Here is a 14,453-nt window from a genome sequence, read left to right on the forward strand (position 1 = left end):
TCTCCAAATTAATTTCCATATCATTTTAAAAGATTAGTCATGTATAAGTTTTAAAACTAACAAATGAAAAATTTCCCAGGAGTCCATAAGTTGGCAATTAGCTAATAATTCCTATTCCCATTAATGTGTTAAAATGGGATCCACTTTGAAACGTACTTTTGTGAATGTACTTCCATCCTGAATATGAATCTCCAGCTTAGAAATGTTAACTCCCAATTCTTTTCAGGTCACACCAGATTTTCCTATTTCAGATTTTGCAGAGGTTAGTGAAACATGGACTCAACTATTGGCTAGAAGTTGAATCACAGTGGGGAGAAAAAGATGCTTATTATTCAGTGAGTCAACAAGGAATGTGTCCTGGCTGCTCATTACACCCTTTAAAAATTCAGTGTTAGCTGGGAGACAAGCAAGAATGCAGAAAGATAAACACTGAGGCCAGGACTTCCTTTTCAGTACGCTGTTTCTTTAACAAGATCACTACTGTCTTATTGAGAGCCAAAGGCTCAGAAGTCTTTATGATTAGAAAATCAAGAAGACTAATAATAATAATAATAATAATAATAATAATAATTAATAATGATAATAATATTAAAACCAACTGAGTTACTGCCAAAAAGCCCCTTCAAATAACTAACTTGAAAATACATCTGAAAGTCATTAGGTATTTTTCTACTATCTTTGTTCTTCGTTTTCAAATACTAGCTGATTGGTGTCGACCTTTGGCTTGTCCTGTTCTCTATGCCACATCCACACCAACTCAAAGGTATTTATTTACTTAGCTAACTTCATCATTAAGGCTGCCAACAAGGATCCGGGATGGCAGCAATGCAGGACTGCAGGTTTGTAAAAGGGATAAACATCATTCAGAAATGAGCTCATGTGTACAGTATTCATATGATTACAGGGAAAGGTCATATTATTTTCACTTTATAATGAGGAAACTGAAGGAATAAGAAAACAGTACTTCTTGAACATGTATAGTGGGGGAGACACAGCACTAGGCCTTTTAGAATAATCTGGTTATTTAGAAACAAGCTGGTTAATACCCCTCAAACGATCATAATCTAGAGCACATAAAACTGCTAATAGAGACACAGGGTACTGTGGAAGAACAGGAAGGAGAGTGGTTTGAGCACTTACTGCAAGGTTTCGAACTGTTTTGTGGTGATGGAATCTAAGCCAAGTCTTAATGGTTTGTGGGTGTGGGGCAAAGATTACAGAATAACAGAGGAGACAGAAGAGCAAAGATAAAGAGAGGGCAGAGTGAGAATTTACTTCATAGTCGTATAGAAGTTAGGGCAGGGGCAGAGGGAGGAGGAATTCAGAGGGTTTGCACATTGAAGCTTACTCTGTGGCAGTGTAGAGGAGACTCGGGTGGGAGTGTAATCACTTAGGCCGTTGCAACGGTTCAGCAAAGAGATAAGGAGAGCTGGCATTATGAAAAAGTGGAATAGAAAGGCAATGGTCTAAAAGAGGGTAGAGATATGGATCTGGGTGATTTAGCCACTGGTTGGACACTAGGAAAGAAGAGGGTGAGTAAACAGGTGTGAAGCATTAAATAATTTTACACCTGAGTTTCTCTTGGACCAGACAGAAAGGAAATTGAATGTAAGGCAAATGATCAGGACAGATATAAATCTAGAAATCAATCGGAGCAAGAAGGTGACTGAATTCGTGTCAGAAATCACTAAAGCGTAACTCCGAGAGTACAAAGAAGCAAAGGAGTGGAAACAAAACCTTCAGGAAACACCTGCGTTTTTGAAAGAGGAGAGAAGGAAGAAAGGTTATTTTGTAACCCCGATGGTCAGAGTGATCAGACTTAAGTGGTGAGGCATTAAAAGCAAGAGGTTTCAGACAGCCCGATACTGCTGAACGAACAAATACGAAATTTACTGTGACCACAGAGGTCACATTCAAGCTCCTCAACTCTGCTGCCACCTGATGAAGTGGCACAAAAGAAAGAAATGTGCTTTTGCAAGAGAAACCCACCTGTCATTTTACCCAGTTAGCCTGCCAATCAGCCATTGCAACTCATTACAACATCTAGTCTTCACTAAGTTAAAGAAAAAAAAAATCACTTTTGCATCATTGTACACGTCTTTCCTTCATGGGCTTTTAAGATAACTATTATTAATCACGTTCTTAGCTTTGCTTGCCCTCATTCATTTTGAGTGTCCTGCTTAGTTGCTGGGGTACTGAATTAGAGGAGAAATTCAGGAGTGAGATTAGTGTTTGCTAACTTCCTCAAGCCTTTGTGCAAAAGTTCAAGCAACGTGTGCAAAAGTAGGACGATATATACATATTAGAGTTGAGTGTATGCGCTAATGAAAGTAAAGCTCTCACATGGTTCAGTCGTCAAAGGTTCGAGTCATTTAGCTGTTGTTCATTTGCTTGCTTTTGTTTTGTTTCGTTTTGTTTTTTTGTCATTTCCTCGAGGGCAGAATAATATTCTCACTGTTCACCCAGGCATTCGGTACCAACCTGTCAGCTCTCAGGAAAAAAAAAAATCTTCAGGAAGAGAATGGCAAAGAACTCACGAGTCTCAAGGACTGGGCAGCCCACCGACGAGGTAGGGTTGGCCAAATGTCCTGCGGAACGCAGAACGCCTGGAACCTGCGTGGCCTTTACAGAATAGGACTACAAGTCCCAGTACGCAGGGCACTACTAGGCAGAAATCTAGCAAGGCGCCTGCGCGTAGGGCTGTAGTCAAGCTGGAGGAAGCGGTGCACCTTGGGACGAGTAGTTCCTAGGTGGCAACTCCTGGGGTCGGAGGTGGGTCGAAGGGACAGCTCCCTGCCCAGTCCCGCCTTTTGTCCACGTCCCGCTTCTCTTGGCCAATGCTCGGTCCTGTAGCTGCGGCCAGCCCCTCTCCGAGGCTGTCTCCATTGGTCCCGAGGCTATCTCACTTCGACTCTACCCGGAAGTAGCCTTGGGGAGGCGGTTTCCTAGACTACGACACCGGAAAGCTGGGGGCGGTGCTCCGAGTCGTGGAGGGCGGAGGGTGGTGGCAGCGCTGGCGCTGGGGGACCGGCTCGGTGACTTCGGCAAACAGTTTGGCGCCGGCGGCCGCCAGCCTCACTCCACCGTCCGCCCTCGACACGGCTCGCAGCCTCCTCGCCGCCGGCAGCCCGCAATGTGGCCCACCGTGCCGGTGTAGCAGCTGCGCGTGCGCGGAACCGCGGGGCCATGAGCGAAGCCGGCGGCCGCCGGGGCTGTGGGTGCCGGGTCCCCCAGCGAGCGTCATGGAGCCTGGTGGCAGCGACGGCCGCGCTCTGTCTGGTGTTGGCCACGTCCGTGTGCACGGCAGGGGCCGCGCCCATGAGTAGGGAAGAGAAGCAGAAGCTTGGGTAAGGGTGCGTGGCTGTCCGAGTGGGTTTCCTCGCCTGGCTGCCAGCAGTGGAGGTGCCTGTCATTGCGCCCCCGGCGCACTGTGGACTTTTTCTGTGGTGACTCTAACAGCTGGTGAGGCTGGAGGATCTCGGTGCGGTGGACGGGGTCCAGGACGATGGGTGCTGATCCCCGGGACGTGACCTCGGGGGCTGTCGAGTGTCTCCTGGGCAGCCTGTGACATATGTAGTGTTGTGTCAGCGCCTCTGCCATGTCAGGGGCTGGTGGAGGGGCTACCGCCTCGGTGGCGGAGCCAGGGTTAGATGGCTCACCCAAGTGAGCTCCCAGCGGGAAAATGTTGAGGTGCTTACACCTGTTAAAGGAAAAGGGGCGTTCACTGGAACTTGCATTTTTCTGACTTCACTCTCCCCCTTGTTTTGTTTTCTTTCCTAAACCGCATTTGTGAAATAGAGCAGGCGATTTTTTTGATGTTATTCAGAGGCCTCGATTAAGTGTACCCTCTTAGAGTAGTATTATGAGTCTTACAAGTGTTCCAAAACACCATTTATAGCATTTAATCCAGTAATTCTAATACATCCGAAGTGGCACAAGTGACTAAGAACGAAGTGGAGAATCTCTGGAAATTGGCAAAACCGTGAAGTTAAGTGAGAGAAGAGGAAATGTGTGCCTGTCAGTAGCCCGGCGAGTTGACTGCGAGAGATGCTTATTAAAACAGTGAAGTGGGTGGGCTTTGGTTTGTCTGGTTAGTTAGCACAGAATACTAGAATGCAGTACTGATTAGGGAAGATGTGAGAAAACTGGTGGGGATGTAAACCACGTGACTTATTGACACCAACTCCAGAATTTTAAATTGTGCTTGCTCTTTGATTCATTTCTTTTCTCTGGAGAATTTATCCTACAGAAATAAAGACACAATTAGAGATAAGTGTACAAAGGGGTGCATTTTGACAGAACAGAACAGGCTCCAGGATGCTAGAAAGAGTTCTGTACTAAAGCAAGTTGTAGGGTAATATATAAATAGAAAACGTATACTTTTATAAGAAAAAAAATAGTTGCCTGAACTCAGGAAAAAAATAAAAGGTATCTTATCCCACAAAGGGAAGTGGAGCCATTAGGTTCTGATGTAGATACTTCTTTACTTCTGTCATTGCAAAAGAACTATACTAATTTTATAATCAAAGAGCAAATAAAAGTGAGTAAAAGAAGATGAAGTGTTAGCCATTCAAACAAAATTACCAGTGAATTCTAGTATCTTGCCTTTTCCTTTATAAGTTTAATGTATTCTTTTGTGACATTTTAATGATGGTTCCACTCTGTTGGCATTTAGCTCATGCCATCTCTAAGACTGTTATTCCATCACGAGGTGGATGCTAGCTCCATTGTGCAAATGTCAAAATTGAGATTCAAGGTTAACTTGCTCAGAGTCTCAAAGCTGGTCAGGTTTGTTGGTTTTTTTTTTTTGTTACATTTATATTTTTTAACCTATGTCTGATCTCACAGTTCACAGTCTGTACAGTGCTGTACTTCCTTAAGATTTGGGGGGAGGGGAAGTATTTTTATTATGGCTGCAAATATTTTCTTTGACATTCTTATTAAAATTTCTATGTGAGTCATTGACTTGCCAGCCCCAGGTTCAGTCTCAAAAAAAACCAAGCTGTACCCCCCCACCCTCCGCCCCCCACTGGTTGCACTCAAATATCTGATCCTATGGAATCTTTCAGGGAAAATTTTTTTTCAGGATAAGTGATCTTGCTAATATTTTTAGTTAACAGAGAATATAAATCAGTGCTTTCTCTATCAATGTTGGGAGGCAGTGTGACTTTAGAAAACCATTTCTAGAAATTATTTTGGAATGAAAAACATTTTTAAATGGGGAGGATCAGATTTCCAATATGTCTTATACAGTTGCTAAGTTGATATAAAACCATAGAGACTTTTTAACAGTTGAATACAGTCACTGTGCCTTTCTGTAGCTAGGTCCACTTTGAAGTTGATGTCATGGGACTTGCTGGTTGTTGCAGAGATGAAAGTGTGCCCTCGTATGCAATCATAATTTACTCATAATTTGGAAAATTGATAGCTCTCAAAGTTGAGTTAGCAAGTTAGAGGTTTTAAAACCTGTGATCCACCACTAGGCTGTAGCATTTCCAGAGATAAGAGATTTCCCGTCTTGATATTAATCAATCATTTATTCTACTTCAGAGAAGGAAAAGTTAGCATATCCCATTTTTATGTTAGTGCTTGCAGGTTTTGTGGGACCTTGACTTAAAAGATGTTTGAGAGATTGTTATCATTTACAAGATGAGGAATTCTCTAAAGTAATGGTAATTTTCTGAAATTCTCTGGATCTGTGTAAATGTACAGCATTTTAACACAATAGTAGGAAGATTTTTTAAATGATTTTATTTTATGAATATGAATACACTGCCTGTCTTCAGACACACCAGAAGAGGGCATCAGATCCCATTTATTTTTGAGCCACCATGTGGTTACTGGGAATTGAACTCAGGACCTCTGGTAGAGCAATCAGTGCTCCTAACCACTGAGCCATCTTTCCAGTCCCAGGAAGATTTTTAAAACTACATTTGCCAGTGTGCAAGTGTGCCATGACACATGGAATCACAGAAAAACATGCAGGAATTGGTTATCTCTCTCTACCACGTGGGTTCTTGGGATCAAACTCAGATTGGCAGGCTCTGCGGCAAGTGCCTTTACCCAACAAACCATCTTGCCACCAAGGTCTTGTTTTTAATGGGTAAGTGTTTTAAAATAGTCATAAAAGTTGCCAGGACTTATTTAGGTCATCAAAATGATGGGTACTTGACCTTGCTGGTCATTACAGCCAGGATCTGGGTATTAGATCTTTTCTGCCTGTAAGCTTCACTGTTATCAGCAGTCATCTTCCATTGTTCTGAAGATGGTAGTGTAGTATAATAGGAAGGGAAAAAATATAGCCAGTCATTTTCTTTACTACCTTTTCTATTCCTGATTTTAGTATCTGGAACTTTGGGAAGAGGAGTATTAGTGGAAGACTTGTTTCGGTGTTTTCCTTCGCTAGTTATTGAATTTGGCCCTGTCTGGCTCTCACATTAGCTTTTGTAATAATACTTCATTGTAAGACTTATTTCTTAGTCTCCGAGACTCTGGACTGGGCACCTGAAACCTCCATTTCAAACAGCCGTATTGGAAATTGCTACAAGTCTCTTGCTCCTCTTCTCTCCCTCCCGTCTCTGCTTCCTGTTTAAGGATCGGCCGTGGCTGATCTTAAACTTGTGATCTTCCAGCCCTGGTCTCCTGAGAGATAGAAGTCTCCCTTCTAACTCCCTTCTGAGCCTTAGAGTTTTTACTTTTGAAGTGAATTCTATTTTTTGAGAGTGCTTTTAAGAGTGCAGAGTACATTAGAAAGTATCTTTTGGAAACAAGACAAATATAGTATGTACTTAACTAGGCATTAGTGGTTTTATTCAGTTTAATGGGCAAGGCAAAGGCTTGAGAAGATGTTTTTATTTCATAGTAGTATGCCCCCTCCCCCAAGGCCCTTAGTAGACTCTATAGACTAAGCAGTAAATGGTGCTAATAACTGTTGCTTTGAGTTGTCTAGAAACGCCCCACTCCAAGAGTAAGTTACATAATTATGTTAATAGCAGTAGTGGTTTTTTTCAAGACCTGCTTTCCTTCTCTGCCATTCTGACGTGGGTTGTTCAATAGTTTTCTTAGGAAAAAAAAAAACCCAGAAGTTTTATATAAATTGCCAGGACTAGGACTAGTAAAATCTTGGCCCAGTTCCTTGTGGTGAGGTAAGAAAGGCTTATTACTCTACTCGCTTTGTGGTATCCTAGCTTGTTTTATGTTTTTATTAGTGTGCTTTTATGAGGGAGAATTATGTTCCTGAAGTACAGTAGATAGAATATACAATAACTTTTCTCCTCTGTTTTTTCACAATTAGAAATCAAGTCCTGGAAATGTTTGATCATGCTTATGGCAACTATATGGTAAGTATGAAGCTCATCTGTGCATACTTCTTATACGAGCTAACTATACACAGGTAACTGGGAACTTTTGAAACCTGAATTACTAATGTATATTTTTAGATAAAGCTTTAAAAAAAAAAGCAGGACAAATGTAAGCTAGCAGGGCATTCCTGTTGGCGATTCATATGGAATCAATTTATTGAGTAGGTAAGAAATTGAAAGCAGATCATGAAACTTTGTGTGTAAGCAGTTTACTTCGGTTCTGGCAGCAGTTGACAATGTACATATGTAAAGAGGAAAAAGATGTTGTCTCTGGCTGTAAGGGATATCCTTTAGGAAAACTACAACATTACTGTACAGACCTATGAAGCAAACCATTGCATTAGAGATAATATCACCTAGCTCATGTCCAAACGTTATGATGTGGACTCTGAATTACGCATTTTGCTTTCTGTTGAGCCAGTATTTAAAAGTTTCAGAGCTACTGTGAGATGCAGTGGCAGCTTCCACTGTTCAGGAAGAGAAGTAGGCTCTGTGGCATAGAACGAGAGATAACATAGCAAGCAAAGTTTAAGAGTTCAAAACAAGTTTTGCATAAAAATTTCTATAATTTTGTAAAGAGTTTAATCAAGTTATGCTGAGAATTTCTTCTCATTTCCTTGTTTTTATATTTAAAATATACCAGGAGATTTCCTATGATTATATCCTAATAAAGTATAGTTAGCAAAATTTGACAGAGAGCTAACTCTTAATTCTTTTTAAGATACATTCCACTCGATTCAATAAATCTATTTTCACTTATATAGGACAGATATCATTATATATCAATATCATTAGTCCCTTTATATATTTTTGTATTTTCTACTTTTTAAAAAATTTATATATGTCTGTGTGTGAGTGCTCACAGAGGCCAGAAGAAAGTATCCAATGGCTAGGAGTGACAGACAAGAGGTTGGGAGCCATCCAGAGTGCATGCTGGGAATCAAAAATCAGGTCTTCTGGAAGGGCAGTAAGTGCTCTTAGCCACCTGTTACCTCCCAGGCCCTGTTTTTATATTTTAAACATGTTTCATATTTGATAGCCTTGTTCTCTTACCATCGCTTGGCTAGAGTGAGGTTTGACTTTCAGGAAGGTTTCTAGAATCCGATTGTTATGAAGCTTTGGGTGTAAACATTGTAAACATGGTTTTAAACTTACTGCTCAGTGTAACTGTAGCTACTCCTCTGGTATTTCTTTCAGAATCATTTACTCATTAATTTTGTTTAGGGGAAGTGTAATTGAGCAGGTCTAGGCTAGCTTTGGTATAGAAATAGCCAAACGGACCCCTAACATGTCCCTCGAGTTGGAGCCAGCTCATGCAAGTAAACATTGATTCCAAAGTTGAGTAAAATAGGAGACAGCCAAATGAATTTACCACATTTTACTCTTAAGTAGGGCCCTCTCCTTACAGATGATATTTACTGAGTGTATGTATTTGTTCACATGTTTGTTTACGTGTGTGCATGGAGGACAAAGATCGGCACAGATGTTTCCCTCAGTTGCTGTGCCCCTTGTGATTTGAGACAGGGTCTCACTGATGCTGAAGTGAGACTCACTTCAGAGTGACTCGCACTCTGGCTAGACTGGCAAGCCCAGGGGTCCTCCTTTCTCTGCCTCCCCAGTGCTGGCATCACTGGCATGAATTGCCATGTCCGGCTTTTTGTGTAGGCTCTGAGGAATCTGAGCTCAGGTCTTCATGCTTGTGGGACAAGCACTTACTGACTGAGCTGTCTCCCAAGTCCTTAGGAACTTCTCTTTAAAAAGTATGGTATCTTCAATATTACCCCCCTCTAAGTGTACAGCAGGAAGTCTATGGATAGGTATTCAATGGGTTTGTGATAGAGTGGGCATCAAGGACAGCCCTCACAAGACTTCATGACCCAATTCTTAATGTAACCTAGCTGGGTAACTTTGCTATAAGTAACTACGTATGGGTTGGACGGCAGCTCCGTGTTGGTTTTTATTTACTTAGATCCTAACCTGATGAGTTAACTCCTTTGAGTCAGGTCTTGTAGAATGGGGATCACTGCAGAGGACTATTGGAGACCATAAGACTTTAAAACAGAGACACCCTTCTTTATAATTCATTTTTAATAAAGTCATCTTTTATATGTCTTGTGCTTAGGATGGTACTTGAACACCTAAGTACTTATTAAATATTTTTTAAAGAACTAAATTGAATTTTTGTGAAAATGAAATCAGACATGATTTTGCATTTGATTATTTTAATATATTTTGCCTTCTAAGAAAAAACTTAATAAACTTCTTTTAAAATGGAAAGTTATGGAGGATTTCAGGATCCATAAACTTCTTGTATTGGCTGCCTATGTTAAATGTTAAGTGCCTGCTACTGGAGAGGCTTTTAATAATGTAGAGAGCTTGTCCTCATTTCTCACGAGTTGTGTGCAGTATTGCTCCTCAGTCTGTTCTACAGACTACAGGCTACAACATTTCCTTGAATATTCTAGGCTCCCACGGGAAGAAAATGGTATTTTCTAAAGATGGGCAGTATTAAGTAGTTATGACCATGGACTTGGAACCTGGAAGACGATTACCCTGCGGAGGCTCTGCCCCCTACCAGCCTGGTTAAGAAGGGAAGGAGGTTTACCTGATTTCAGAGCCTGGTTTCTCATCTGTATAAAATGAAGTCAGTCCTTTACCAGCCTTACATTCTTGGGCAGGCAAGACTGTCTTCATTTTACACAGACTGCCTCGTTAGAGCTAGTGTCTGGCAAGTATCCTGAAGCACTGCGTGTAAGTGCGACTGGTAATTATAACTTAAGTATTATTTGGGAGAGATGGAAATTTCTCTTGTAAGCTGAATGTAGTGACACACATCTCTAGTCCCAGTATTTGAAAGGCAGAGGCAGGAGGATCACTACAAGTTCCAGCACAGCTTGGTCTATATAGCAAGGGTTAGACCAACCAGGCTTAAGACCCTGTCTCAAGCTGGGCAGTCGTGGCGCACACCTTTAATCCCAGCACTCGGGAGCGGAGGCAGGATTTCTGAGGTCGAGGCCAGCCTGGTCTACAAAGTGAGTTCAGGACAGCCAGGGCTATACAGAGAAACCCTGTCTCCAAAAAAGATCCTGTCTCAAAAACAAAACAAAACAAAAAAAAAACTCAAACCAAACTAAACTAAACCAAACCAACAACGAGAAAAAGAGAAAATTCTCTCCTAAAATTCATCTAGCTTTGAACCCAGTTGTGTTTCTAGGTTGAATAGAGAACTTCCTAACAGCTCACACTTCTGTCACTGTCTGGGCATTTGCTCTTTGAACTCATTTTTCTATCTGTTAAGAAATACAAGATTCTCCATGTACTGTTTCTTGATAGAACATCTTGCCAGCTCTGAGTAGATTACTACCTCTCTGCGATCCCTAGAGTTATCCTAAGACGTATTCTGATTTCTGTGTGATTGCCATGGCCAGGAACATTATAATGATTGTTTGACAGATCTCTAGTCCCATCAGACTGTGGTTTATTGGTTTATTCTCAGTGAACTAGCTGCACAGATGGCATCTCCCGATCACATGAAATTTGGTGTTTATTTTGGCAATTCTTACATAATTTTACTTAGCCCTAGACCATAGTTACTCTAAGGTTTCTAGTAACAGGTTTTGCATGTTTGTACTAAGTTAAGTTTGCACAGTAATACAGATGATATAATATGTACCAGGGTTGTTGCTGCTTATGATATTTGATTCTCAGGGTTTATGCTGGCTACTCTGGGCAATCAAACTGTTGTATGCAGAACATGCTCTTTTGCAGACCTCTAAATATTACATATAGAATTCAAAAGCGCTGGAAATCACCCTTTCCTTCAGCTGGTAGATTCCTCCTAATTCTACAGTCACTTGAAGTTGGGTTCCCTGAAATAGGCTCTTTGTTTGTTTTGAGATTGTTTCCGTATGTGGCCTTGAACTCTCTGTAGCACGGGCTGACCTCAAACTTGGGCATCAGCCTCTCAGGTGCTAAGATCAGGGCTGTGCACCATCACACCAACTGAGTAACTCTCATCATTAAGCCATAAGACCTATTTTACATTTTTATGTATTTTAAATTCATTACTTTGGAGTTCCAGATTTATGTCCATCTGTTTCCCCCTTTAAACTTTTATTTTACAAAATATGCACAATACACGTTTTAGTCATTTTTAGAAATGCAGTTCCAAGGTATTTGCCTCCAGAACAATGGTTTTCAACCTGAGTGTTGAGATCCCTTTGGGGGTTAAACGACCCTTTCACAGTTGTTGCCTATTTTTACATTAAAATTCATAACAGTAGCACAATAACAGTTACGAAGTAGCAACAACACCTGCCTCATGGTTGGAGGTCCCCACATTATCAGGAACTGTATTGCATGGTCACAGCGTTAGGAAGGTGGAGACCCACTGGGCCTGAGCACTGTCTTCCCATCTGAGGTTCTACAGTAGGCTTTTCTTTTTAATCACTTTTTCATCAAAAAGAATAACCTAGGGACAGAATGTTTATGGAGGGTGCCAGGTCATCTGTGAGTGTGAGTTTGAGTTTGGAACAGATGTCCACAGCTTTCAGTTTGCATTTCCCACCAGCAGTGCATGTGTTCAGTTACTACACATCCTCTCAAGGACTGGCATTTTCATGTCTTTTAATTTTAGCTGTTCTAGTGGGTGTGTGGTAGTGTTTCACTTTTCCTGTGACTAATGTGGTTGAAAATCTTCCCATGCATTTATTTTATATTCATGTTTCTTTCTTGAAAAAGCATTTGTTACAATTCTTTTTTCATTTTAAAATCAAGTCCTTTGTCCTGTTATTGCTGAGTTGTAAAAATTATTTTATAACCTAGGTGTGAAACCTTTGTCATATTTTATGGATATTTTTTAGTTGGTACTTTGAATTTTAATTTTCCTGACAGTGATGTTTGAAGTAGAAATAATTTAAAATGTGATCGTCTGATTTAATTTTTTATTAAAAAAAAAATCAAACTTTTATAGTCTCCTAAAAACAAATAAAACCTTTCCAAGTCCAAGGTCACAAAACTTTCATTTTTTTGCTTCTAATGTTTTTATAGCTTAGTTTATTCACTGAGTCTTACGCCTTGTTTTTTGCATATGATGAGATAAATGTTGACTTGCAGTTTTTTTCACGTATGACTGTCTAGTTATTAAACCAGCATTGTTGTAATGAGCTGCCTGCTCCTGCTCAGGTTCTCTGACACCTGTGTGAAAAGACATGCGTTGATTGACTGTGTGTGTGTGTGTGTGTGTGTGTGTGTGTGTGTGTTTGTGTATGGCTGTGTGTATTGGTGTGTGTGTGTGTGTGTGTATGTGTGTGTGTGTGTGTTTGTGTATGGCTGTGTGTATTGGTGTGTGTGTGTGTGTGTGTGTGTGTGTGTTTGTGTGAGTAGGTAGATGGGTCTCTCTAGACTCTGTTTGTTGCTCCTCTAGACCAATGTCACACTGGCCTACTTTTTGTAACCTTGAGATACATTCTCAGCTCAGCAGTGTGAATTGCTAGCTTTGTTTTTCTTTTCCAGGACTGTTTTTGGCTATTTTAGATTTTTTTTTTTGCATTTCTATGTAAAATTCAAGACCATATTGCCAATTTCTACCCAAACAGTCACCAGCTTTTGTTTGGGGTTGTGTTGAGTCAATAGAACAATTTGGAGAGAATTTTTTTTTTCTCCTTTTTTTGAGGAAGAGTCTTCAATTTACAGTATAGTCAAAGATCAACTTGGACCTCTGATCCTTCTCCCTCTTTCTTCTACGTGCTGAGGTTTCAGGTGTGCGCCCCAATACCCAATACCTAGCTTTTGTAGAGAATTGATTTCTGTTTTTTTCCTGAGACAGGGCTTCTCTGTGTAACAGCCCTGGAACTTTCTCTGTAGACCAGGCCTTGGATTCACAGAGGTCCACCTGCTTCTGCCTCCTGCACTCTGGGATTAAAGTTGTGCCCCATTGCTACCTGGCTGAGAACTGATTTTGTAATATTAAGTCTTTCATCTATGAATATTTTTCTACCTACTTAGGCTCTATAATATGATTAATGATTTTAGTTGTTTTTAGTAGGATAAAATGCCCTCTCTTTACCTAACATATAATGTGTTACTAAAACATCTTTGGGCTGGTGTTTTGACTTGATTCTGTATAGATGAGTTTATTGCCTCAAAGCCATGGTAAATTGAGAGTCTATTATGGAGAATCTACTAGCTTGTATTTGTAATTTCTTTTTTCTCCTGTGCTTTTAGTCTGGAGCATTTTCTACTTAGTTTCTGTATGACTCTGTGTCACCTAAGTTTCATTTCTGACTTATAATTAATTGTTAAGTGTTATCCTGACTCTTCGTTGTGTCAACATGTGAAGAGGAGACTTCCCTGTGCTTCACACAGCTGTCTGAAGCCTGCTGCAGCTGTGTGTTGACACGTATACCTTGCTCTGGCCTTATGCAAACTCTCTGGAGTGTGCTTTGTGGTTAACCTGAAGAAAAGCTATGGTTTTATTTTTACCTTTAATCTTGAGGCAAAAAGTATGGAGTATTTTTATACCTTAGCTCAAAGTTACTTTGATTATTCTGCTTTGTACTTGCTATGCATATTTTTATTATCTAGATAGGCTCAGGATTTGAATTTTTCATTTTTAATTTGGAGTTCAATTTTAATTTCAGATAAAAGCATTTGTGTTTTTGTTTTCTAGAACTCTAAAAATAGTAGTGTGAGGTTTCTAAACAGTAGCTTAATATAGCAAGGAACTTTTTGCCATCAAATTAATATTTTTTTCTTTTACAAAATAACTTTCAAAATATTAAAGCAATTTTAAACTTTTTAAAAACTTTTATAACTTACATGTGTTAAATATAAAACAAAGCAATGAAATTGTAAGCATTCTGGGGAATCAGTTGTATTGAGTTTGACACATAAAAATAATTAAGAATTTATGCTGAAAGTGTGTATTATTAAAAATTTAAAAATATAGTATGAGATCCAGAATGTAGTGACTGTATATGTCAAAATATTTGTTGCCTAGAATCATCTCAGGATGAATCATCATGAAACATTCAGTTTTTCTAAAAAGTAGGCTAAGAAGTACAAACAGTGTTGATGACTGTAACCACACTC

General features: G+C 40.1%; 1 protein-coding gene across 8 annotated transcripts in view; it reads left to right on the plus strand.

Annotated features, from left to right (window-relative positions):
• Positions 1 to 2,977: 2,977 nt before the first annotated feature.
• Edem3 (ER degradation enhancing alpha-mannosidase like protein 3) overlaps positions 2,978 to 14,453 on the plus strand; it is a 62,318-nt gene continuing 50,842 nt past the window's right edge. For 5 of the 8 annotated variants that reach the window (XM_021197392.2, XM_021197391.2, XM_029538439.1 and 2 more), the window contains exons 1-2: positions 2,978 to 3,347; positions 7,295 to 7,340. In XM_021197392.2, coding sequence (XP_021053051.1) covers positions 3,187 to 3,347; positions 7,295 to 7,340 — 207 coding nt within the window. In that variant the 5' untranslated portion in view covers positions 2,978 to 3,186. The remainder of the gene's footprint in view (positions 3,348 to 7,294; positions 7,341 to 14,453) is intronic. The other 3 variants (XM_021197393.2, XM_029538441.1, XM_029538442.1) reach the window with 1 other exon arrangement.

This window comes from Mus pahari, chromosome 5 (assembly GCF_900095145.1).
Source record: "Mus pahari chromosome 5, PAHARI_EIJ_v1.1, whole genome shotgun sequence".
Taxonomy (NCBI): Eukaryota; Metazoa; Chordata; class Mammalia; order Rodentia; family Muridae; genus Mus; species Mus pahari.